The sequence below is a fragment of the Gymnoscopelus braueri genome, assembly GCF_963280865.1.
Source record: "Gymnoscopelus braueri genome assembly, chromosome: 15".
NCBI classification, from domain to species: domain Eukaryota; kingdom Metazoa; phylum Chordata; class Actinopteri; order Myctophiformes; family Myctophidae; genus Gymnoscopelus; species Gymnoscopelus braueri.
Window position 1 is genome coordinate 33,559,071 of NC_137620.1, and position 27,897 is coordinate 33,586,967.

At 41.7% G+C, this 27,897-nt stretch overlaps 2 protein-coding genes across 2 annotated transcripts in view; one reads left to right on the forward strand and one right to left on the reverse strand.

The window, feature by feature from the left end:
• Window positions 1–18,392, reverse strand: part of adgra3 (adhesion G protein-coupled receptor A3) — a gene marked incomplete at its 3' end in the record, with an annotated part of 68,137 nt that extends 49,745 nt beyond the window's left edge. The window contains exons 1-2 of the mRNA XM_080450908.1: window positions 17,125–18,392; window positions 4,410–4,481 (exon numbers count right to left, since the gene is read on the reverse strand). Coding sequence (XP_080307034.1) covers window positions 4,410–4,481; window positions 17,125–17,324 — 272 coding nt within the window. The 5' untranslated portion in view covers window positions 17,325–18,392. The remainder of the gene's footprint in view (window positions 1–4,409; window positions 4,482–17,124) is intronic.
• Window positions 18,393–21,857: 3,465 nt separating this feature from the next.
• Window positions 21,858–26,734, forward strand: gba3 (glucosidase, beta, acid 3). The gene is made up of 5 exons (XM_080451429.1): window positions 21,858–21,987; window positions 22,786–23,016; window positions 23,462–24,264; window positions 25,095–25,218; window positions 26,325–26,734. Exons 1-5 carry the CDS (start codon window positions 21,933–21,935, stop codon window positions 26,537–26,539), a joined length of 1,428 nt encoding a protein of 475 aa, XP_080307555.1. The 5' UTR covers window positions 21,858–21,932; the 3' UTR covers window positions 26,540–26,734.
• The last annotated feature ends 1,163 nt before the right edge of the window (window positions 26,735–27,897 follow it).

Below are 27,897 nucleotides of genomic sequence, written 5' to 3' on the forward strand. Positions count from 1 at the left end.
CATGAGAGGGAAAACTCCCACTGCAAAGAGAAACTCTAGCGGCTCAGAACGGCATGATGGATTGCTACTTGTTAAACCCCCGCTCATTCTATCGTCTGCGAAATTCACCTTAGCTCCAACAGTAAATAAATATATACAGGTACATCACATTTCTATCCTTCACGGAAAATGCTGCACCTCAACGGTACGATGCAGAAAAACCCATCACACATTCCAAATGGCAACTTCACACACAGACTTTATAATTGTACAGAGGTGTATATCCATGTGCAGTTTACTAATCAGTTCAGCGGGCAACACAGGCACAAGAGCCTCGCTGCATTTTCAATTAGAAGCATTGCTCCAAAAGCACTGAATTTGGTAAAAAGAATTAGCATGCAACTCTTGTCCAAGCCGTGGTTCATAATACATTTCTGTGAGGAGAATGTGATAATGGGCTTTTTCTGCAGGCCCCGTATTTTAATTCAGCGACACCTCTGGCCCCGACGAAGAAACAGCGGTCTCCACAGTTACTCTGCGATTTCACGCTGGGCGCCGGAGAGGGTTAATTGATTCTCCCCCATGCCATTCAGAGCAGCTGCTGTTGCCTCAGTGTTCACAACTGCATACAGGGCAGTTTGAGGGAGACTTTCTTCCTTTTGTCAACCGGAGTTTGACTCAGAAAATTGTGAAAAGATAAGAACGGTTGGAGAAAGGAATGTGGCAAGGAAAAGCCTGGATACCGTAGGAGCATATATATAGACAGACCCGGGGACCCAAATCACCTTCTTTCTTTACTGTAAAAGAAACCTCTTTCTTTACTGTGAAAGAAAGAAAGAAAGAAAGCAAGCAAGAAGTGTGATGCTGGGAGGGAGTGCAAGGGAGCCAATGAAAGGGGGAGAGGCTTCAGCATGTAGCCGAGCTGGCATTGTGTGTGTGTGTGTGTGTGTGTGTGTGTGTGTGTGTGTGTGTGTGTGTGTGTGTGTGTGTGTGTGTGTGTGTGTGTGTGTGTGAATCACGCTGCCGACACCTCTGGCCTTGGCTTGGCCTCATTACAATAACAAAGCAAGCAGAGCAAACGCTCTTCCCTGGATGTGGGTGGAACTTGGGGTGGGGCTGTGAGAGAGTCTAGGGCCGTCACAATGGGAGCTGCTTTCTGGAGGTAAAACTAGCCTATATGGACAGACAGGCTGAAGCTGAAGCCTGCAGCCTGAACGACCAGCCGTTGGCAGAGAGAGAGCACAGTATAGCGCCTCGAAGGCTTCCTCTGCAAAGAGAGATCAAAGCTTTTCTCTTTACACTTGCGAATCCGGTGTGCAGCCTCATGTTTAACTGCTCGGCCCGAGCTTTGAAAACTCTCTAACATCTCTCTGACCCAATTCAAGAGGCAGGGGGGAGCTTTTCCTACAGATCCACAAATCAATCTGGGAGATGGTGAATATCTTACTAATATATCCCATTAAGACCTGAGGCCATTCTTAAAAATGTTTTCTAAATCCTAACAAAAAAAACAAGAATTTTCAAAAATAGCAGATATACAAGCTCGTAGCGCGGCACTCGGTGCCGCGCTATGAGCTTGTATATCTGCTATTTTTGAATAGCCAAAGTAATCTAAAGTGACACAGATGCGTTCCAGGTCTTAATGGGATATGGGAGTCAACACAAGGACAGGCACAGGCTGAACTAAACACACCACCAGTGAATATTTGAAGTAAATTCATGCGTATTGCGTATATGCTAAGCTAACGCATAAGCAAGAATATGCAGTAGTAGTCAAATACATAACATCATGGTGTTAAACAAACATCCAACCAATAATCAGAATATTCATGGAGGTGGTACACGGTAGAATCCAGAGTTTCAACTTTCACACTTTAGATTTGACTGTTTATAGAGAAGAAAAAGAAACAAAAAGACAGGATCAAATAGCGGCATGGCATTCCCTGTGGATCTCTGTCTGTCTTGTCCAAATATGGAGGGACGGTGGGAATGAGATCATGAATTCACAAAATGTTAAAGGTATTCGTGGGGGGAGGGGAGAAGGGGGAAATCACATTTTCTTCCTTATGCACTTGTGTGCACAAGTAATTTGGCGCTGATTGGTCCAGCGGTTTGACAGATTAGCCGCGGACAGAGAGACACGCGCACACACACACACACACATGCACATGCACATGCACACACAAACGCTCTTCTAGACAGACCGCCCCTTAGGAGCCATGCTGTAAAAAAAAAACTGTTGTAATTTCTCCTGTGAAGGAGCAGACGCAGAAACATCCACTCTCACCGAGTTATGAGACATTCAAGGCATGTTTGTGCTCCGTATTCAACCACTTTGGCAGTGGTGGCTGAACCGATACCAGATGGCCGGCAATATCCAAAACCTAGCCTAATATACCTCCCACAGACTTCTGGCCTTTTTAACAAGACCTGGAGAAGTGACAGGGAAAATATGCCCTTAGAATTCCGCATCGATGCAGTCACGAGTTATTGCAGCTTTGGGTAAAAGCTTGCCTATTAATGGTCTGGTTATTTTATCAGCATGAAGCCATTCCAGTGCAATAAATCACCCGCGGCCCCTGCGTAACGGGCCCAGAGCCATTTCCTTGGAATCTAAGGAAGACGGGGGAGAGAGGAGAGGGGGACATGGGTGATGAGATTCCAAACCCCAAAGTCCAAGTTGCTTCGCTCCACGGCGAGAATGACATCTCACCGCGGGTTCACACGATCCTTCCAAAGTGCATTGCAGTGCTGCCAGCCACAACATGCACCAGCGCTCAATAAAATGTCTTCTTCACCCGTCCACTGGAATGAAGCGAAGCGCTGATATTTTTCCCTCTCTTCCGCCTGCCTCTATTCCCTTGTAACACAGCTTTCTAGCTCAAAGTGAACGGTTTCCCCTCCAAGCGGAAATCCACAAGCTATTAAATCTTCAGCAACAACAATCGCCTGCCAATGATCATGCATCTAATTCTGAAATGTAGCTTTGTTGACCTTGCTCTTACATAGTAATACTTTTTGTCATAAAGTCAATTGATTTCTGTCTAGGTTAGGGTGACTTTAAACCCCAGCTGCAAATAAAATCTCCCTTGCAGGACAAGAAAGATTTGAACCCTGAACCTTTATGGAGCAAGAAGGCCTCATCCATCCACCCATCATTCAGAATGTTCAGAGCATCTATCGAGGTAGACAACACGCTATACCCTGAAGGCTTCCGCTATAATGAATGTTTCCTAGTACCATTCCCAAGGTCTTCCACCATTTGACCGATATTCTTAACCCATTGAGACCTGAAGCCGATTCTACATGTCTCCTAAATCTCAACAGTTTTCTGAAAAACGTATGTTTCTATATCAGTGGTGCTCAATCTTTTTCATGTCAAGGACCCCCAAAATTATATGTATTTGGCCGCGGACCCGCATCAAAATATTTTGTTCCAGGGACCCCCAGAAGCAACGATTTGAGTTAAAAATGTTCGCTTTAAAAATATATATATATTCAAAGATTTGCACACATTTTCACGATTTTTCAAAAATAGCAGATCTACAAGCTCATAGCGCGGCACTCGGTGCCGCGCTATGAGCTTGTAGATCTGCTATTTTTGAATAGCCCAAAGTGTAAAATAATGCTTTTTAGCTCAAATCTAAAAATGACACAGTCCCAGGTCTTAATGGGTTAACTGAGGCTAATTGCTAGGTGGTATGCACGCTCATTTTCTATGACCTGGACCTTCCACTGGCACACGGCCAATGTGTATTTTACGAGGCCCCAACCCCACAAACTTCACTTGTGGCGTGATAGATAGTTCCTGCTAATGCACTGGTATAGGTGGAACAGGAAAATACAGCCTCACCGTCAGACTCTGAGATCTAGATCAACTGTGCTAACATAACACATGGACAATCTTTCACGGACACATAACTTTGGGATGTCTGGTGAGGAATGCACGGTGGTAAAACTTGGGTCCAAGATTAGCTACTTCCCCATATATTGACTTCTGTCTGCCTATCTTCTAAATCACAACCGGCCACACCTGCGACTTTTAACAGACGAGGGAACGTCGAATCAGATGGATCTTTAAATAGGCTCATGTTTTCTGATGCTATATAGATTCCTTGGCCCAGAAGTGAAGCTGAAGAAAATCATCTCTCAACAACATCAAACCTTTCTTTCCACCCAAAATTGTGACTTGAATTTCAGAAATGAATAACTGTGTCCACATCATGTAACACAATTCAATTTTGCAATTACAAATCTATCAAAATAGCCATACGTATTCAAGTGTGAAATGTTCAAAGCAGCATAGATGAACATTCACAGACTAACTGTATTGAAAACCATGTCAATGTTAAGTAGAGGCATGATTGCAGTGTCTGTTGTCCATTCACGCAAATAAGTTCAAAAGCAAATAAAAGAATAGTGGTACTCACAATCTTTCCAAAGTAGACAATCCAATGAAAGATCCATTTTTCAGTTCTTGAATCTTGTTGTTGCTTAAAGTTCTGTGAAGAAAAACAAGCGTAGAAGCAGCATTAAAAAAAAAAACATTTAGAATCGATGGCAGCATTTGTAGCCTGTCAACAAAAAGTAACACTGTGTGTATGTCTTTATTCTGTTTAAAAGCCCTTAACCTTTCCTAATTTCAAGTTACTGTGTGTGTGTGTGTGCGGCAGGGGGCCGGGGCAACTTGATCTCCAGCCTGCTATTTTCTTAAATGATGTTAAATTGGTAGCATCTGAGCCATGTACCCTTCAGCCAGGTAGCCAGCATGAGATTTTAAAAAATGCATTCTTTCCATGAAACCCCTTGGCTTTGAGGCATATAAAAGGTACCATAACTCGATCCAAAGCTGTGGTGACTCACTGGTGACACATTTGCTGATCGTTTTTCCAACCGCCACATGAGGTCATTTAATCTGCCAATGGGGATATGCTTGATCAAAGGCGGTATCTAGTTGGGTATCTGGTCATAAGACTTAACCCATTGAGACCTGAAGCCGATTCTACAGGTCTCCTAAATCTCAACAGTTTTCTGAAAAACGTGTGTTTCTATATCAGTGGTGCTCAATCTTTTTCATGTCAAGGACCCTCAAAATGATATGTATTTGGCCGCCGACCCCCATCAAAATATGTTGTTCCAGGGACCCCCCAGAAGCAACGATTTTAGTTAAAAATGTTTGCTTTAAAAATATATATATTCAAAGATTTGCACACATTTTCACGATTTTTCAAAAATAGCAGATCTACAAGCTCGTAGATCTGCTATTTTTGAATAGCCCAAAGTGTAAAATGCTTTTTAGCTCAAATCTAAAAATGAGACAGTTCCAGGTCTTAATGGGTTAAACTTAAAGTACTTTCTCAAAGCTTGATATTTAAGAGGAACCTTTACGGCAGTTCAAAATGGAAAATAATAAAACTGCAGCATACTATTGAATATCAACATCACAACATTCTGTGTGAAAAGTAGTCAGTGTTAGACAAATAAGAGCCTAGCCCTAGAGGAATAGAACACCATTTTGGATCCAATAAAGTCCTATTCTTAACAAGAAATTAACTCATTCAGTGCCTGACTTATTTCTGGCAGTTTGGCTCTGAGTGCCAGAGCCAAAATTCATTGTAAAAAAAAAAGTGCTTAGGAGCCGAGATACAGCCTTTTTCAGTAAGAAGTTAAACAAGAAGTGAATGGAGCAGAACATTTTCAAATCATCATATCTTGGGTTCTGAACATTCCCCCCCCCCCCCAAAATATATATATATATATATATATATATTTTTTTTGGACGTCTTATACGTCCAGTGGCACAGGGCTTATGATACAACGGACTTAGACGTCCAGTTGCACTGAATGAGTTAAGAGACACTACTACAGTATCAGAAAATTGTGTCCATTTCCAACTTTAACAATCATATTTGTTTTAATTAGACAGTGTGGGTCAACTTCTGGCTCAAAATGTGGAATGCTGACCCAGGGATACCAGGTAATATGGGGTTTATCGACCTTAATCACAAGCATTGGCATCTCTACACAGTCTCACACACACACACACACACACACACACACACACACACACACACACACACACACACACACACACACACACACACACACACACACACACACACACACACACACACACACACACACACACACACACACACACACACACACACACACACACACACACACACACACACACACACACACACACACACACACTTAAACTAAGAGCTACCATTCCAGCTCCAGGTCTCATGTCCCTAGGCTAGGGGATATGCAGCCCCATCTTTCTGAGACCTTTCCCAGAAGGCCTGGTAAATAAATGAATAGTGATGTCAACTCGTAGGAGAAGATAGAGCAAGGGAACTGCGGTCGGTGTGTGTTTCTGGCCAGCAGGGGAAGGGATGTTGTGGGTGACATACATGCTAACATCACCCACAACCCGGGGCCAGATTGGAATCATTATAGGGTGTTGAAGGGGTTGTTTTACTACAGGGTTGGCCAGTCGAGAGACTCATAGGGAGATTTGCCGTTTTGGCTCCCACAACCCCTCAGAGCAAGCAGACACACAAACGGGGCTGTGTTTCACAGCCGGGCTCTTGTGCGGGCGCTCCAGTGTGCCGAAGCAACAGATGTTAGAACGTGGTGAGGCACGGGACTGCAAAGTCTATCACAGCCAGTGTTGCCAGATTCTGTGAGAGAAACAAGCAACCAGGTCTAGGAAAACCAGCCCAAAAGAAGCGACTATTGGGCCACATGAGCACTTTAGCATATACATCAGCTATTTGAAAATAGCAGATCTACAAGCTTACAACGCGTCGCGATGCGACGCGTTGTGAGCTTGTAGATTGGCTATTTTCAAATACAATCTTGCAGGGAAATTATAATAAGCAGATCTGGCAACCCTGATCACAGGCCGGGCCTGCCCTGCGCTCACATGGAGGACTGATGATACATCGGGCAGAGACGCCGGGGCCTCCCACAGCGGCTTTGGTCACTAAAGTACTTATTTGCATTGAAAAATAATTTGCTGCGGTGAAGATCTGGGGGACCGTGGATGATGACTTTATCATATGAAAACAAAGACGGATTACTAGAGAGGCTTGTATGAACTATAAGACATTTGGCACGGTTTCAATCAAATCAGAGAGACGCTTAATTCAAATCGCCGCTCAGATTTTCTCTGGTTTACTTGGTTATTAACATAAATAAGAACTGAGTCTTACGGGAATTTGTTCATTTTAGGTTATGTCCAGTGCAACGCATAGCAGGCAAGTTTATCCATTATTGTTTGTTGAGTTTATTAGGATACCCATTAGCTTGTGATAGCATCAGCTTCCTGACACACACACACACACACACACACACACACACACACACACACACACACACACACACACACACACACACACACACACACACACACACACACACACACACACACACACACACACACACACACACACACACACACACACACACACACACACACACACACACACACACACAGGATATTGGCACTTATCTTCACAGAAATCTATATAATTAAGTTTACAGGGCACAGATTGTTAAATAAAAAAACACCACAACCGAATAAATATACACCAACTTTGGAGAATCCATTCAAGTCCTGCTTGCATAAATATACACACTTCCAAATCATGTGCCTCCACTGACTGTCATAATAAATCTATGTAAGAGACTCCTCCTGTGAGAGTCATGAGCCCCTTTCCTTGCCCTCTTTCCATCCCTTTCTCGTTCGCACGCTTCTCTTCCTTCCTCCTTCCTTCCTTCCTTCCTTCTCTAACTCTCGGTCCCTCCTTCCTTGCCTCGGCTCCCACATGACAGCAGGGTGACCTCTGTGTCGGAAGCTGCTCGAGAGGCATGCATCCATTGCTCCATCGCACAGATTAAAAACTGCTGACCCATAATATTATTCATGTCTCGGCAAAAGGATAATTTCGTTCTCATAGGTGAAACATCTTGTCAAATCATTTTTTGGGGGCATTTGAATGGGCATCATAGCCTAGCTCAGTCAGTGGTTTTCAAACTTGTGCCCAAAGGCATAGCCGCAAGCAACTTAGATGCTATCTCTAAGTTGCAATACCCTCAAGTCATGAAATAGAATAGTCCACATTGCATATATGCGCAATTTAGAAACAGGTGGCGTACGCAGAACGTTGAGTGATTTACAAGGAGAGCTTCTAAACTCAAACACCTACTGTAGCAGAAATCATGACTGCACAGGGCTTATTCACAGAAAGTTGCTCATTACATGACAACGGTGGATTTTTACCAGGTTGCTTGCAGCCTGGTCTAGGAAGAGACTGATCAACTACTAAACACTTTCTAAACTCTTTCTAGCGACCTTTTCATCATTGGCTGTCCTTCAATCCTTTAAGCCAATGGGGAGACTTCCCAGAGACTTCCCCATACTCCGAACGACTGGCGTCCTCCCATGCTATGGGATCATAGCCCAGAACAAAAAAAAAAGAAGTGTGGTCGTCGCCACCAAACAAACTATAAAAATAAATAAAAATGTGGTCGTCGCCACCAAACAAACTATTAAAAAGAAACTGTGTGGTCGTTGTCACCACCAAACAAACTATTGACTTGACTCCTCATACACACACACAGCGCCGCCTCCAACAGCGATTTGTTACTCCGCAAGCTAAAGGGTACAGACTGGAAACCCCACAATGAAAAATATTAGAACAAATATTTTCCGTCTGATCTGAAGATCTCCATCGTCCTACTTAGACTTAAAAATATGAGTGCAAATATAGCCTAAATCCTAAACTCCCTCGATTGTTTTACAGTAGGTGTATTGTGCTTTTACAGCCCAATATTTACAGTTAACTTAATACCTGATAAATATCATCTGCTTGCCTAGTGTCAGAATCTTTAAGCCCTCGGGGACATCTGCGGTTAAGACCGTCCGCTTCCTTTGCGTCTGTCTTCCATCGACAAGCCCTGCTGGCTCTAAAACGACAAGACTGCGGAATTCCTCGGGGCTACGCCTGGAATGATGTGGGACAGGGGGGGAGGGAGTCGCCCCTTATCTCTATGCATAAGATAAGCCCCGCACTTGTCTTCAAGCCAGGATCAAACTGCAGTGGGGAAGATCCACATACAAATCTCACATTAATGTGCCCTGAGGTAAAAAAAAAATCTCAAGGGCAGCAAAGAAGAGCGAGTCATCCAGGCCCAGAATCTCTGCTCCCAATGTAATGTAAGTGCTCTCAAATTCATTAAAATGTCTGTCTATTTTAACCACTTAAACGCTGTTGACCAGAGTCTCACATGGGACTACACTAGTAGGTTCCCTCCCTTTTCCCTCTATAGTCTATAACAAATCTCTTTGCCGAAAATAGCTTCAAAACGCATCATGTCGTGAGGCATTGTGAGCTTGTATTTCTGCTATGTTTGCCAAATGTTCACCCCAGATTAGGAATGCTAGGGTTCATGTGGTTAATTAGCATTTAAAATAATCCTACAACCAGAGCTATTTGTGTTTTTCGTATGGTCTACAAAGGGGAGTATTCTTGACGCCGTCAGCCATGAAGAGAGGCCTTGCCTACCTGCCATTCAAGGAACCTTGCCTTTGAAAGCATAGACTACAGGTTTTAAACGTTAACCAGTTGTGAACTAGAAAACGCCAGCCACTGCACAACCCCCTCACAGGCACACAGGGTTTTAAAAGGACAAAGCCAACTGGTGCTCCCTCTCTCTCAACACTTTCTTTATGCTCAGGAGGCTTTAGACAAAGAACTCCCAAGAGTGGGGAGCTGGAGCTGTAACCCTTCAAGGGGGTTTTTTAAAAAAACACAGTTTCAGACTTCAGTTGAGCTCATAAAACTCGGCTAAAGTGACTCCCTGTGTTGGTTTAATGAATGGCAAAGTGGAGCTCAGCTCAGGTGGTAAAAGGGAGTTGGTCAACAACATGGCTGAGGTGCTGGGACATGCCACGGTATTTCTTGTAACGTTCAAAGACTTTCCCCTTCCCCGAAACAAATTTGTCTCCAAAGATACTTAGCCGCGTAGGCCTATTTATTAAGAACATTGGCTACAAAAGGCTCACGTTTCACAGAACATGGGCATTTGCTATGCCGTCTCACGCAAATATACTAAATTAAAATTACCTCTGACTCTCATACTACTACCTAATCACCGGTTTAGCTGTCTTGATCAGTTACTTACAAGTTAAGCTACTTACACCTAACTCAAAGCAGTCTTCCTGTTGAAAGAAAAAATTCTAGGCCCTGTAAGAGAATTGGCTTTGCCTGCGGCGAGCTGAAAAGGGCACTTGTCATACAAGCTCTCTCGGCCCCATCACTCCTGATGTCATAGCCATAAGCCTAACAATATCCCCTTTCCACTTACAGCGAGCCAACGTCTCAGGACGGACAGAATAGAATGCATTCACCATAGGTAGCTTCCTCTGACTGAATGGGAAAATGATCTGTTATGCATGCAAACACAATAACAAAAGCAGAGATCAGCAAGTGAACAGAAACTGGAAGGCAACGCCACTATCTCACAGCCCTGCACGTAAATGAACAACTTGGCTATGGGAGCTGTGTAATGGTAAGAATATAGTAATACTATACGTATTATTGCGATACAGGGGTTATGATTCAATAGCTATAGGCTATATTGCAATACTGTAAGCAAGGCGATATATTGCTTTTTTTTATTTGATCTAATTTTAGGGAAACTATCACAATATAAAGAACAAACCACATAGTATCTGGATGTACTGGCGAGTGAGTAGGCTATTGTGTGTGTGTGTGTGTGTGTGTGTGTGTGTGTGTGTGTGTGTGTGTGTGTGTGTGTGTGTGTGTGTGTGTGTGTGTGTGTGTGTGTGTGTGTGTGTGTGTGTGTGTGCTTGTGTGCAAGAATTGTTTATGGTTGAATTTATTTTGGCTAGGTGTGCATGTGCATATATGAGTGTGGACCTGTGAGAGACTATTTATTGCTTATTGTTGTGCATGTTTTTACTTTGCTACTGTAGCATGCTGAAATTCCCCCCTGGGGCATTAATAAAGTGTTATCCTGTCCTGTTTGACTTCTTTTCTTTCTTTTTTTTTAAAAGCGTCAATACAATGTTTTTGAGAATCAATACCGTATCACAAAACATAATGTTGCCATACAAAAATATATCAATATTTAATCTTACACCTGGAATTTCTGGCAAACCAAAAGCTCAACCGGTCTGTGACTGTAATGAAAGACTGTGAACTGACTGAATACCCAGCTGTCAAGAGTCTAGCCTTTGGGATCTGGTGTCTCTTTGGCAAACATCACAAAATCGCAAAGGAAAACGCATATACATTGCTTTAGTCCAGAGGCTTGCCTAGAAGGCAAAAACAAAACTTCTGTAACCACCGGACATGCATGAAAGCGGACACCTGGGTACTAGTTACACAAGCATTAAAAGGCTTCCAGCATGCCAGCATCACTTTTTTCATGTCCGGGTAGCTAAACAATTATGATGATCGAGCTAGGGGAGGATCCTGATTTCTAAAACAATGATACCTTAACCACATGAACCCTATAGCGTCCCCCGTCCCTATTCTGGAGTGATCATTCGGCGAAAACAGATAGTAGATTTGCCACAGATTATCGGCCACGATATAATTTTTTTTTTTTAATGATCGGTAACGTGTTTTGATGGACAAAAACGGCCAATATTGCCATTTATATGTGCAGGAATGTGCATTACGGGCACACCAACCACTTTTATTAACCATGTTTATTATTATTTATTTTCATTTATATAATAAAAATACCTTGTTGTTACCTTGTTATTTTTATAGAATTTCAGTTCAGTTTATAAGAAATGCTGCTACAAGTGGTAGCTCTCTGCAAAAAAAAATTGTGTTGCTGTAAATTTTGTTAATTTAAAATGCACATCGACTCCTAATATCTGTTATCAGTCTCCTTGATCACTAATAATTGGTATCTGCCCTGAGAAAATCATATTGGTCGATCCCTAACAACGATATATGGTGGCAATCACTTTTTTCGATTACTTATGATTACACTAGAGATGTTTCACTGGGCTTATTTCAACTCTGTTGTGGCCGGTCGCAGATGAGGGAAATTATGGCTCCAGGAAACCAGATGCACATCTGACCTTAACTCATGGTTCCTTGTGCAGCAGTGAACCATGCCAGTTTACTGCACTCCAATGTGTCATCAGGCGAAGCATGCTTTTTCCTGCAGTGGGCAGGAAATCCCTGCCTCTTCCTGACATTAATCCTATGCTGCTTGGCGGGGGCCAGAGCCAGGTGTGCCTTGACTGCAGGGTGCAGCCCAGGTGCTTGTGGGAATGGTTCTTGATTACACTCAACAAGTCCTGCAAAAAGACATATGAGCAGGGGTAACCGTAGACTAAGAACAGCAGGCTTATATATAGTCGGTTCCTGTTCGTGTCTGCATGGCATGTAGGCTGAAACATGAATAGGTGCACAGGAATAAACACTTGTACACACACACACCCCTACACACCGTGTAGTACGCACGCAATGATTGATCCCACTGCGAGTGCAAAGGTTACGTTCGAGCCCTTGCATTACGGCCCGAGTCCTACACTGACGTGGGGGCCAGCTGTAAACACATTTGTGTCATTTCCTCTCACATTACTTAGGCATGCGGTATCACTTTAAGACCACAAATGCAGGGAATGCATCACTCATCCTTTCTCTACAGAGAGGCATTCAGCGGGCTAACTAGAAGAGCTGGAATGGACAACTGCAGGCAAAATCCACATCTGGCAAAAAACGATGGTAAAACCCTCAATGCTAAGCCAGACAAAATGATGTTTGTCACCGACTGGTGTGCAGACAGACCATAATCAAAATACAAGACACGCCAACATTAAGGCCAAACGTATCATAGTTCTCGGTTGGTTTCGCCTTTGTTTACGATACATTGTCTCGCATGGAATCAAACCAAGCCTCAGTCTAAGGGTTAGGAATTTTGACCATACAATCAAGAACATTGATGAAAATATCCCACGGACTGTATTTTTGGTTTGGTAAGTTTCTCTCTGTGAGGCAAACTCCAGACTGTGTAAATGCATAACAGGAAGTAGTTGGCCCAAAGAGAGGGTAGGTATGACGAATGAGTCTCTAATCACACCTAACTTGTATTATCGTGTCTGGCTGGGGCCTTTAATTAGAAGACAAGAAGGCGTGTCAATGTACAATTTGAAAACCGACCAAATACCAAGGGACCGAAACCTGCCACAATATTAACTACACAACATTGGACTAGAGAGGAGTCATTCATAAATGCAAATGTTATGCATATGGAACGGCCCAATGGAAATTGTGGATAAATTCCAACAGAAACCAAGGAGAGATGTTTGTTTGCCGGCTAATGATGGATGGATATGCTGGCCATATAGACATAATTATGCCTAGGTCTATGTAATGAGCAAAGAACATGGCTTCAGAAACCCAAATCACAGAACAGTCTTTTTGACACATCTCTTTACAAAAGGTCAAAGACAAATAAAGCTGGCCTCACTCAAATTAATGAGATTTTTATTGAATTTCAAATAAAACCAAATGCTATCCAAACATTTCTGGGTTGGTTTAATTTCCATCAATCCGTCACATAGGCTGACTTTCTGGCAGTTGCACTTATAAGTTCCAGCAGCTCGTGGTAGGGCAGTGTGAACTTGAGATGCTCTCAAACTGAATGACATTGTCCAAACAGAGGTTTTTCAGTCTCAAGAACATTGATTAGGAGCCATTCCCTCAGCTCACCATAGTCCAGACCAGCTGTGTCCAGGGCAGGCCGCTCTCAACCTAATCGAGAGACAACAGGAGAGCCATAAAATTGCCCCTGGACCACAGTACCTCTCCAGGGAGGCCAAGGCCATTTTACAGATCATAAATAAACACCCCAAAACCACGGTGCAAAGGGAGTTGCGTATTTCATTGCCACTTTCTTCCACAGTGAATTGCAAAGAGTCCATTGGAAGGAGATTTGAAACCACTTCTTGCCGTTCTAAAAAAGAATCTTAGGAGTGTGTGTGTGGGGGGGGGGGGGGGGGCAATAATGTTGAGTAAGAGTTCAACAAGAGGGAACCAAGTGGAACTGCAAGAGGGAACCAAGTGGAATGCTTGAGAATTTTCCACTGTGAGCCTCCTAGGCTGGATAATTAGATATTTTGTTGAGTAGAGGACATTCCTCAATCAGAGTGCTTCGGCTCAATGTTAAACCATGAGAAACACGTTTCCCCTCTCCAATCCATCACTGTCACAACAATGACAGACTCCAAGCCCACAGATATACAGACAAAGCAAACATCCGGACTGCAAGTATTTTGGTCACTGACTGGTATGATTTTAGCAATCCAATAACAATAGATAGACCTATAACAAGACAGAGGAAAGAACTGAGTGGTAAGCGTGGTTTGCGAAATAGGTCAACAAGACTCGAACCATTAATATCCTAACTCTCGCTGTGTGTGCAAGCCATTCCTTTCCGTTATCCTCCCCACAGTCTGATGATAACCAATGTCTTTCCTCATGGACAGCCCTCGTGTTCCCCAGGGCTCTCAAACGCCCCCAACTCCTTCAGTTCAGGAGTGCCTCATCATCAATCATCAAATTATTACTACCTCAGTCCGTGAAGTATATAAAACTTCGGAGGGACAATGTTTGCCCACAGGCTGTTGTTTTCCCTCACCCATCACCCATCTGACTCAAACTGACAACTGTACCAATATCCCCATGTGGGACCATGTTGAACTGTAACTCAACTGTCTGTGTGGGCCATCCTTTCAACTACACCAGTGGTTTTCAACCTTTTTCGCATCAAGGACACCGAAATTGACACTTATTAGCCCACGGACCCCCATTTGAAAAGATATGAGGGGACCCCCGATAAGAGAAGATTTTTACGGCTCTAGCAGTGATTCTCAACCATTTTAATTTCAAGGACCCCCAGTTTGACATGCATTATTATGCTACGGACCCCCATTTAATGTCATTTCTATCTCTGGGACCCCAATTTATATTATAAAATCGATGTTAATTTAACTCTGAGAGTGTACAAATGGAACCAATTAACGGGTCCATTTGGTTCCATTTGTACACTCTCAGAGTTACAGACCCATAAGGGTCCATTTGGTTCCTATCCATCATTTAGCTGGGGACCCCCTGGAACTCCCTCAAGGACCACTGGTGGTCCCTGGACCACTGGTTGAGAACCACTGAACTACACCATTTTGGAAGAACAGTATGGAATGGATCTCACAAAACAACTGAAGCCAATTTTAAGTGTAGAAGTGGGTGACATTCATGCCCATTCATTCACATATTTATGTGCGTATGTGTATGTAACAACACAATGAACAGGATGAATTGGTTGTCCACTGTGGTTGCACTGCACAAACTGCTGTTAATGTACTCTCAGTCAATGCAATGAGAGAAACATTGCCAGGAGGATCAATGCACAGATGGTGGGGTTTAGAATGAAATAGTAGAAGACTTCTAATCAACATACCTTACTATGTTAAGAGGACATAATGCGGTTAGGCCAACGTGTACATGGGTCACACACGCGCACACACACAACTGGTGACTGATAAATATAGAAGTGAATTTCGCATTTGTTGACAAGTAAAATAACAGTCAAATCAAAGTCTACATTACATCCTAACTAACACTGTCTGTCAGTCACATACACTGCAGCTTGACTGTGTATATTTGCAGATAAAGCTATGTATAAAAAGATAAATTATGAACTTGAAGTCTTGAAGTGGGCAATGGTCGATCAAGCCATATGCCAGACACAAAAGAGCAACAACACTGATTTGTATAAGTCTAGTGTCCATGAAGTGGATTACTGTTGGTTGAGGAACCAACGTGATAAGTGTAAGCATCCCTATAGCCTTGGATCAAGACTACAATAAACGTATTTGATTGATTTTTACATGTGCATATCTATGATACGAAAGTAAAAGTCAGACTCGATAAAATACATGTATGATGTACACGTATGATGTATGATACTCTTGATCCAAGGCCAGGCATCCCTATTCTGGGGTGAATATATAAAAACAGCATATGTATCTATTATATAGATCTATAATAGCAGATCGGTTTGGGCAAAGAGAATGGGCATAGAGAAGATGAAAAAGAGTCACCAACAGTGCAACTCAGGTCTGTTTTTACTAAATATAAAAGAGCTTAAAGTGGTTAAAATATGACGAACGGGCCTGCTGTGAGAGGCAGTGGTGTAAAGTAACTAAGTACATGTACTTCAGTACAATTTTGAGGTATTTATTCTTTCTTCAGTGTTTACAATTTTCAATACCTTTACTTCTCCTCCACTACATCTCAGAGGCAAATAGTGTACTTTTACTCCACTACAATTATTTGAAAACTTTAGTTACTAGTTACTTTGCATTGTGAGCTTGTAGATCTACCATTTTCAAAATATTTGTATATATTTTATACGTTTGAAAATTGTGGGGGACATTCTGTAATGACCATTACTTTTTGGTAATTTGAGTACATCTTGATACCAATACTTTTGTACTTTTATTCAAGAACATTTTGAATTCCGGACTTTTACTTGTAACAGAGTATATCTAACATTGAGACTTTTACTTAAAAAGTAACAAATGTGAGTACCTTTTCCACCACTGGCTGTGAGAGGTGTGTCTTTTAGCACATTGGTTCTCAAAGTGGGGTCCGGGGACCCCCAGGGGTACTTGAGGGGGTCCCCAGCTAAATGATGGATAGGAACCAAATGGACCCTTATGGGTCTGTAACTCTGAGAGTGTACAAATTCCATTTGTACACTCTCAGAGTTAAATTAACATTGATTTTACAATATGAATTGGGGTCCCAGAGATAGAAATGCCATTAAATGGGGGTCTGTAGCCTAATGCATGTCAAACTGGGGGTACTTAAAATTAAAATGGTTGAGAATCACTGCTAGAGCCGTAAAAAACCTTCTCTTATGGGGGTCCCTGGCTTATCTTTTCAAATGGGGGTCCGCGGGCTAATAAGTGTCAAATTGGGGGTCCTTGACATGAAAAAGTTTGAGAACCACTGTTTTAGCAGTGTGGACAGAGCATATGACATGACATTAGTGTGATGAATGGCGAGCAGTACTCACAAAGTGACTGTGATGTTGGGGAACGAGTCTGGGGGCAACACCTGATGGAGCTCCATGTTGCTGCAGACCACCTTCTTCCCCGCATCGTACGTCTTGCAATCGGACGACGACGCCGCCGAGTATCCGAGTATCATCAGCACAACAACAACAACACACATATTATTAAACAACAACTGCAACAACACATGATCCACCCTCATTTTGTCTCACACAGCAGATCCACAAATCCACTGCAGCATTTGGCAAAGAAAAGGAATAGATTTACTATGAAAAAAAAGGGTCAGCTGCTGCGTTGAGCACGTTTAGAATTGCAATCCAGACTCAAAGGATCCAGTTGGAGACGAAAAATACATTTTCTTTCCATGTTGTTGTTGGGGGGGGAATAGCTTGGCTTGGTTCAAAATGAACCTTTTTTTTCTCCTTCGATCGACCCCCACGTTTTCCCTTTCTTGCTCGCTTTATTCGGCGGTAAGTAGGTAAGGTATATCAGATCCAGCATGTATATGATCCTTCTTTGTTTGCCAGCCAGAGAGAGAGAACTCATTTATAATTCCATGTTTCTGTTTCCTCCTCGTTGTTAATGCTCCTGGTTGTTTTTTCCCCTTTCTCAAACGTGTGATGATGATCGCCCGGGGTCGTGGTAGTAGTAGTAGTAGTAGTAGGATCTACTGTTGTTGTTAAGAAGTTCTCCTTTTTGGTGGTAGCAGGACTTCTTTCTTTGTTTGGATCGTTTCGGATCCAAGAAGTGGGGAATGTTGTCTGTTCCTTCCACCAGAGAGAGAGAGGACACAGACAGCTGCGGTAACAATCACATCCCAGAGATCCCAGCACAACAAACTTCAGGAAATCTGATGATCGAGGGTTTTTTTTGTACTACTTTCCCACGGATGTTTCCAGGAGCCCCGTGTGTGTCGTCGTGTTTTAAAAAATAATAATAAAAAAATAAAATAAAGTAAACTTTTTTTTGTCTCTCTATGTAATCTCTCAGGAACAGACAACAAAAAAAAATCCCTTTTTTTTTTGGCCGATTGCTCTCTATGTAAAGCTCCTGCTGGTTGGTTTACTGTTTTTTAGCACAAGACTAGGAGTAAATGATCTTTACTGTGAAAAACACGAGTGATTGAGAGAGAGAGAGAGGATAGAGGGGTGGAGCAAATGAATATCTTGTTTAAAAAAAAGTAGGGAAAATAAAGAAAGTTCAGCTAGTCGTTTATTCTTTCAATCCGTCTCTCCTTTCTTTCTCTCTCCATTGAGAAGTGCCCCACACACACACAGAGACCTGCCCCGGGCTGAGCTCCATGTTGCATTTACACCCGTGACGTCACCGTCACCGCTTGGCATAAAAATAACAGATCTACAAGCTATCGACGCGCTGCAATGCAACGCGTCGGTTTCTTGTAGATCTGTTCTTTTTTGCCAAGACGGCAGACGCGACATAGCCAGCCCTATCAGGTTGTTGTACTACACTCCAAGTTCTCAATGGACTAGCCCCGAAACATGACTGTCATACCGACAGTCATGGTGCCGAGTCCCCCCGGTTTATAGCGGTGTTCGATTTTTTTACATTGCCAACTCTCACATGTACATAAACGTTCAGATTTCAAATATAAAGTGCTTACCCCCGAGCCACGGATGTTACAAGGCGATCCGGATCACGATAAGTACCCGTATCTCCCGTATTGTTAAATAAAAAGCATTGTAATCCTATCACCGGCCATTTTCTTTTTTTTGGTAATGTATCAGAGTGCAATACACCTCCCAACCATTAGTGTCGCATGGTTGAAAGTATTGGAGAAAATTTAGAGAAAATGGCCGGCGATCGGATTAAAATGCTTTTTATTTAACAATACGGGAGATACGGGTACTTATCGTGGTCCGGGTTGCCTTGTAACATCCGTGGCTCAGGGGTAAGCACTTTATATTTGAAATCTGAACGTTTATGTACATGTGAGAGTTGTCAATGTAAAAAAATCGAACACCGCTATAAACCAGGGGGACTCGGCACCATGACGCTTGTATACAAGCGTCATGACGACCATGGCTATCAATGGACATGCCTCTCTTTCATATCGCTTAGTTTATTTACCACTGGTTTACATAATTTTCACTAAATAAAAAAGTGTTAAAAAATAAAGACATAAGATTCTGGCCTACAACTTGGCAGTGGTGTAAAGTAACTAAGTATATTTACTCAAGTCAAGTACTGTACTTAAGTACAATTTTTAGGTATTTTACAGGAGTATTTCCACATTTCAATACTTTTACTTCTACCCCACTATGCATCTCAGAGGCAAATATTGTACTTTTACTCCACTACAATTATTTGAAAACTTTAGTTACTAGATGCTTGTGAGCTTCTAGATCTGCTATTTTCAAACATTAAAGTACTTTTACTTTTGATACTTTAAGTATATTTTGATGCCAATGCTTTAGCACTTTTACTCAAGTAACATTTTTAACAACAAAGCGGGGACATTACTTATTGAAGTTACGTTTTTGAGTTAATCGGCGGAATCGTCCTCATTGAATACAAATCTCCCACTCTACTGTATAATTAGCTACAGTACAAAGGCTGGGACGTTTCAGGTAGAGACCATCTCTTCTCTGGATCTCTGTAGCCTGTGGGCTGGAGGATGTCTGCACTCTGCAGAGCAAACAACAAAAGCCCCTTCTCCCCTCAAACAAGTTCAGACTGGCTTGCTTTTTGGAATAGCCATGGAACACAGGAAGAAAAGGGAGAATCATATGGGCAGCAAAACAATGTACTCCTGTTACATGATGCATGCCAGTGGTGTAAAGTAACTAAATACATTTACTCAAGTACTGTACTTTACTTTACTTTACTGTACTCCTTTACTTTACTCCAATTTTCAATGCTTTTATTTCTCCTCCATTACATCTCAGAGGCAAATATTATATACTTTTACTCCACAAAAATGATTTGAAAACTTTAGTTACTAGTTACTTTGTAGATGTTGATTGTTATTACAAAATATACATTAACCACTTCAGCCCCTTTGAAAATGATTTTGAAAACATGAAATTGAAGATTTCTGCATAATGAGTACTTTTACTTTTTGTACTTTAAGTAGGATTTTGATGCCAATTAATACTTTTGTACTTTTACTGAAGTAAATTCTGAATACCAGACTTGTAGCCTACTTGTAACAGAGTATTTCTGCATTATAGAATTGATAGGCTACTTTTACTTAAGTAAAAAATGTGAGTAGCCTACTTCTTCCATCACTGGTTACATGATACTAGCTGAGTATTTGTCCTGGAAAGTAGAGCGCTCGTTGGCCACAGGGCAGATGATCATCTGTGCATTATTGATATGATTTTAATACACAGCACCTGTGGTATAGCCATAGAATGGCTGTGATATTACATACATTAATGTATTCAAAATATCCAAATATAGTATTTTGAATACATGAAATGTATGTAATATCACTGTCACAGACATTCTAGGGCTAACCTGTGGGTGCCTTCATGATGAAGCCAGTCTGCAAACAAAACATGTCCCCTGAACTCTCAAAGAAAGAAAAATAACAGTATTTTACTGTTTATTTGCACCCTGAACTCTCAGAGAAAGAAACATGGACCCTGAACCCTCAAAGAAAGAAAAATAACAGTATTTTACTGTTTATCTGGACCCTGAACCCTCAAAGAAAGAAAAATAACAGTATTTTACTGTTTATTTGGATGCTGAACTCTCAAAGAAAGAAAAATAACAGTATTTTACTGTTTATTTGGACCCTGGACTCTCAAAGAAAGAAAAATAACAGTATTTTTCTGTTTATTTGGACCCTGAACCCTCAAAGAAGGGAAAATAAAAGTATTTTACTGTTTATTTGGACCCTGAACCCTCAAAGAAGGAAAAATAACAGTATTTGACTGTTTATCTGGACCCCGAACTCTCAAAAAAGAAAAAGAACAGTATTTTACTGTTTATTTAGACCAGTTATTTTATTTAAAATTTCCGTTAACTTGATAGGATTCACCACTTGATAGGATTCACCACCAAAATAAAAGCCAATTTGCACAGAGGGTAGATTTACGACATTAACACCCCCCCTCTTTTTTGATTTACTACATCTTTATTGACACAAAACAGTAAATCAGAGCGTCGCTGACTTCCGTGAACACCTCGCGCTCCTCGTGACGTCACAACGCACAAGTCTACACTGTTGCCTGTTGTTCAGAATCAGTGTTGCCATGTCCGCTTATTATAAGCCACATTGGCCTGGTTCTTCTGTAAAGTTGCTTGTAAATATTGCTAGTTGCAGGTTTTTTTTTGGCTTGTTTCTAAAGTGTAGTTGCTTATTTGGGCTTGCTTCACAATTTTTAAATTATTTTAACCAGTGGTTCTCAAATATTTTCAGGTCATGGACCCCGAAATTAATATGTATTTGTCCCCTAACGGTAACCCCCATCTGAAAATGTTTTGTGTCACATCGCTATTTTCAAATAGCCAATGTATGTTTAAAGGGCGAAGAGCGCTCTCTCTTGGGCTTAATCCTTTTGTATTGAACTGGACTTTCTGTGCTTTAAAAAAATAACTGTTAAAAGTATTCAATCTTCTTTTGGGCTTGTTTCCACAGACCTGGACCTGGTTGCTTATTTCTCTCATAAAATCTGGCAACACTGATATAGAGCATGCGGTCTGGGTTGTTCTGTTCTGAGGCAAGGATCAAACCTGCGGACACAGAGGCAGTAGTAACGAGTAATCTGTAAAACTAAAAATCATCAGTGTACAAAAGCGTAGGCTACTTGTTTGATCTGGCCTCCAGAAACATACAGACACCATGTTCCCATGTGACTTCGCATGGGGAGCGGCAACTGCAGCGTACCAGATAGAAGGTAGGCTCAGGCTGTGTAAACAAGTGTACAGTGGTGGGGAAAGTAAAAGTATCAATACTGCACTGTAGAGATACTCCGTTACTTTTTTTTCTTTTGTAACAAAAAAAAAGGCATGGGTTTCCGAGGCTACTCTGTTACAGGTTAAAGTCCGGAATTCAAAATGTACTTGAGTAAAAGTACAAAAGTATTGGTATCAAAATGTACTTAAAGTACCAAAAGTACTCATTATTATGCAGAATGTCCCATTTCAAGTTTTCAAAATGTATACAAATCTTTTGAAAATAGCAGATCTACAAGTTCGCAATGCTTCGCGATGCCACGCGTTGTGAGCTTGTAGATCGGCTATTTTCAAATGGCCGAAATGTATATAGGGCTGAAGTGGTTCGTGTATGTTTTGTGATAATAATCTAAACCTACAAAGTAACTAGGAACTAAAGTTTTCAAATAATTGCAGTGGAGTAAAAGTATAATATTTTCCTCTCAGATGTAGTAGAGTAGAAGAAGTCAAAGTATTGAAAATTGTAAATTCTGAAAAAAGGAAAAAATACCTCAAGTACTGTACTTGAGTACATGTACTTAGTTACTTTACACCACTGTAACGACTTGACTTCGGAGTGCTGGCTATTATTTTCTAATTGTGAGGCTATGTAAACAAAACAACTAGAATGACACAACATACAAATACAGTTCAGGCTTGTAGTAAATGCAAACCCATTTACATTTAAATTATTTACAAACAGTCAAACACCATAGTATTTTTTTTGTGTGTGTGTGTGTGTGTGTGTGTGTTTTTTTTAGGTGGCTGGGACTCCGAAAACAAAGGTCCAAGTATATGGGACACGTTTTGCCACAGTGATGAAGCAGGCAGAGTGTTTGGAGGGCAGAATGCAGATGTGACCTGCAGCAGCCATGAGATGTGGGATAAAGACCTGCACTGTGTCCAGCAGCTCGGGCTGACCCACTATCGCGTGTCTTTCTCCTGGGCCCGCTTGCTCCCTGATGGGACCACGAAGAATGTCAATGAGAAAGGTATTCCATTTATTTCTACCAGTCAGGACTGTCACCATTACACATTTTAAGTTGACGATGAATTGTCACTCAAATAATTGCGATAAACGATTTTAATTGTGTGTTTGGCCATTGAACAGTGGTACATATGAAGCCTTGTAGGCTTTGTAATCAAAAATTGCACAGGGCAGATATGACAAATAACTGAAATATACAAAGAAATTATTGACATATTTAATAATTTCTATACATGTAAAAATAGCAGAAATAGCATTTTTGAAAGTTTCTGAAAAATATTTGGAAAATTTTGAATAATCTAGATTTGTTCTAAAACCATATCCTTGTAGTAGAGATTACTGCATCTGTTAAGTGGACTTTTAAACAATGAAACTGGGTGGGTGGTCTCAGAATATATGAATTACCTTGTCATTGCCATCTATGACCATCTTTTTATCCGTCTTAACAGGTGTGCAATACTACAACAAGGTCATTAACGATTTGCTGGGCTGCAAAGTGTCACCCGTGGTCACGCTTTACCACTTCGACTTGCCTCAAGCTCTCCAGGACCGGGGAGGCTGGAAGTCGTCCGATATGGCCGGCCTCTTCGACGGCTACGCCCGGTTCTGCTTCCGAACGTTTGGGGACCGCGTGAAGCTGTGGATCACCATCAACGAGCCGTACGTGTGCGCCAAACTGGGGCACGAGGACGGCATCCACGCGCCAGGCGTAAAAGAACCAGGGACCGCCGCTTACCTGGTGGGTCACAACATGCTGCGTGCCCACGCCATGGCCTGGCACAGCTACGATACCCTCTATCGGTCGAAGCAGAAAGGCGCCGTGTCGTTAGCGATCAACAGTGACTGGGCCGAACCATTAGACCCGTCTAACGCTGAAGATGTCACCGCAACTGAGCGGTATCTTGCATTTACGCTCGGGTGGTTTGCTTGGCCGGTATTCGTTACCGGGGATTATCCGGAAATGATGAGGGCTGCCATTGACGCTCAAAGCAAGAAGCTGGGATACGGCGATGGCCGTAGACTGCCCACGTTCTCAAAAGACGAACCCGCCATTCTTGGCTCGGCCGATTTCTTTGCGTTAAACTACTACACATCTCGTAAAGTGAAGCCAGGAAGAGGGAGTGGACAGACGTTGTGTATAAAGAGTGACCAGAATGCAGAAGGCGTTATGGATCCATCCTGGCCTGTGTCCGGGGTGTCCTGGCTTGCAGTGGTACCAAATGGCTTGAGGAAACTTCTCAGCTATATCAAGGTTTTTTTTTTAAATGTAAAACAGCACAGTTACATTTAAAATACTTTGTCTAACAGGTCCGTTCATGAAAGTCCTTGCGGTCTTGTTTCCAATGAGGGCCTTGGTATTCAATTCATAGACAGGTATTACCATGTTGGGTGGATGGACGTCGTGAAGCTCCCATAACATTGTATATTATGTGTATTGTGAATTTGTGATATATTCACAGTTCATAGGCTGAATGTAGTCAGAATTGACCTCATCATAAGGAAACAACTGGATGCATCCATGTCATTAACAAGACTGCTGTTGATTCAGTTAGCTGTTAACCCACGATTCTTACAAATGTTTTCTAAATGTTTTCTAAATCCTAACAGTTTTTTGAAAAAAAATCTAAAATGTTTAAGAAAAAATGTTCAAGATTTTTCAAAAATAGCAGATCTACAAGCTCATAGCATGAGCTTGTAGATCTGTTATTTTTGAATAGCCAAATAAATCTAAAGTGACACAGATGAGTTCCAGGTCGAAACAATTCTTATGTTTTTTCACTTGTATTAAAATTGAATTGCCGAACTAAAAGCCAAAATGGCTTCAACCAAATGAGAGAGCTCTGATATTTGTTTAACATCGTATCTTAATCTTAACACTGATTTTGTATGCAGTAATCATTCTCTTAAAACCCCCAGAAACATGCCTCATAAATCATTGTTGTCACATCGAGTGAAGGAGTTTGGCTGATAACTATTTCCTGATGTTGTGACTAAGGTTGAAATGCAGCTATGGCTCTCTGTAGACCTTGCCCGCCTCTCACTAGTTTGTTTGACAGTATCTTCTGCCCCGTCACTTTCCAGGAAACTTTCAACAATCCAGAAGTCTACATTACAGAGAATGGGTTTGCCCAGATGGGGCCATTGCAAATGGAGGACAGCGATCGTTGCAGATTTTACCAAGACACCATCAATGAAGTGGCTAATGGTAAATGCTGGTTATATGTACATTATGTGTGTGTGTGTGTGTGTGTGTGTGTGTGTGTGTGTGTGTGTGTGTGTGTGTGTGTGTGTGTGTGTGTGTGTGTGTGTGTGTGTATTGTGTAACCCATGTAGACCTAACCGCATTATGTCCTCTTAACATAGTAAGGTATGTTGATTAGAAGTTTCATTTTAAACCCCACCATCTGTGCATTGATCCTCCTGGCAATGTTTCTCTCAGTTCATTTACAGTAGTTTGTGCAGTGCAACCACGGTGGACAACCAATTAATCCTGTTCATTGTGTTGTTACATACACATACGCACATAAATATCAGTGGAGGGCTTTCAAACCTTTTTTTTAAAACATGTATTAATGCTAGAACAATAGTTTCTCTCTTAGCATGCTAATCTTCCAGGAAGAGAAAGGCTGTAGCTTTGAATCCCCATCCATGATGCCATTGGTAGGCAGGTTTCTGAACTGTCCATAACCCACCAATGAGTGAATAGACGGAAATTGTGGCATCTTCTAATGAGCAGAATGTAATAATGTCAACGGACCATGCAGTAGTTAACACCATAGTTTCTTTTGTATCACACTCAATTAAGTCCTTCTTAGTTGGATTCGGTTCTGAAATCTAATTTGTGCACTTCTATCATTTGTAAACTTCTATTATTTATCTGCAACAAGCAAAGTTGCCGATAAGTTGACCACTTAAACCATATATACTTAGTCGACTGGAGTGCCCCAGGGCTCTGCACTAGATACTCTAATATTTCCCTCTACACCAAATCACAACAATGCGACGCGTTGTGAAAGTTGTAGATCTAACCCTAGTCTAACCCGCCCCAGAATAGGGGCACTAGGATTCAAGTACTTAATCCCATTGGTATGCTTTAGAAAACCCAACTATGGTACCATGATAATCTAGAGGATGCGTGTCATGCCATGGGTCATGGGTGAAAGAGATGGTGATCGCAACCAGCACACAATAGAACGATTGTTGACGGTGTGCAGTACAATTAAACATCAGTCAGTCAAAATGGAACTTTTGCATTAACTCTCATGTCACGTGTATCTTTTTCTTCTTCTCTGCACTCGTGGCAATGCTCAGCTATTGGAAAGGATGGAGTCAACGTTCGGGGATACTTTGCCTGGTCACTCATGGACAACTTCGAATGGGCTGACGGCTTCAGCACTCGGTTTGGACTGTTCCATGTGGATTTCTCTGAGCCTGAACGAACTCGTACCATATATCGCTCTGGACGGGAGTATGCACAGATCATCTCCAAATACAGATCTCAGGCCAGTCCAGATCATATTAGCTAGCACCAAAAAGGTTATTGTATAAAGTCTGAAGTCATATAAAATTGCTATTTAGTTTTATTTCCATATTCTTCATAATAAATAACACATTTACACATACAGAGCCAGATATACAGTACAATACGTTTGTAGAATGATTCACTAGCCTAACACAGCTCAACAAACCAAATGGCAGTCAGTTCCTTGTAAATCCCTATCTTAAATCCCTACCATTGTTACACAAAGCTGCTTCACTTTTTTTTCACAATTTATTTTTATGATAAAAAAGTACACAATGCTGCTTCACTTGATTTTTTTTTAAGAATAAAAAAAGTTGTGTAAAAACCAAAGAAAGCTTAGTCGGTTGCTTTTGCAAGAATGTCTGACTTTGGCAGGGGAGGTAAGGACTCAGCCAAACGGTGTTAAGTTGATTCAACGGAATGGAAATTACTAGCGTTCTATCCTGCCCAATTCCCAGTCAATCTGTACGAGGAGGGTTATGAGGAGGGGAGAATTCCCTACACAGTGGGCCAAGCCAGCTGTAAGCCTTCCAGACCAAGTCACTTGGCTGCTGCCAGCATAAGAGGGTGGGTGGAGGCTAAGTAGAAGTAATAGTATGTATGTGTGCACACATGTGTGTATATGCTTTAGTACTGTGGTTCTCAAGCTTTTTCATGTCAAGGACCCCCAAATTGATATAGAAAATAGCAGATCTACAAGCACAAGCTTGATGATAGGCTATCTTTGAATTTCCAAGCAGTAGACCTGAAGCCGATTCTACAAATGTCTTCTAAATCCCAACAGTTTTCTGAAAAACGTATGTTTCTATATCAGTGGTGCTCAAACTTTTTCATGTCAAGGACCCCCAAAACGATATGTATTTGGCCGCGGACCCTCATCTCAAAATATGTTGTTCCAGGGACCCCCAGAAGCAAAGATTTGAGTAAAAATGTTTCGCTTTAAAACAATATATATTCAAAGATTTTCACACATTTTCACGATTTTTCAAAAATAGCGGATCTACAAGCTCATAGCGAGCTTGTATATCTGCTATTTTTGAATAGCCGAAGTGTAAAATAATGCTTTTTTAGCTCAAATCAAAAAGTGACACAGATGCGTTCCAGGTCTTAATGGGTTAAACGGAGTGTGATGCTATACTAAGTAATTTAGCTGGGGGCCCCTCAAGGACCCCAAACTTTGAGAACCACTGCTTCAGTATGTCAGTAGTAGCATCAGTGGTATTAGCGTCCTTAAATTGTACAGTTGTGCATGTGTGCACCATATGTACATAATACGCATGTATGCATATATCTGTGTTTACATAGTTTGCCTGCTTGTATAACATGTCTCATAAACCCCCCCCCCCCCCCCCCCCAATATGA

Bases quoted from the DNA above. Each gene is read 5' to 3' on its own strand.
- gba3 (XM_080451429.1), top strand. From the start codon at position 21,933: ATGTTCCCATGTGACTTCGCATGGGGAGCGGCAACTGCAGCGTACCAG. The intron at 21,988-22,785 runs GTAGGCTCAGGC...TGTTTTTTTTAG, and splicing joins TGCAGCGTACCAGATAGAAG to GTGGCTGGGACTCCGAAAAC. The intron at 24,265-25,094 runs GTTTTTTTTTTA...GTCACTTTCCAG, and splicing joins AACTTCTCAGCTATATCAAG to GAAACTTTCAACAATCCAGA.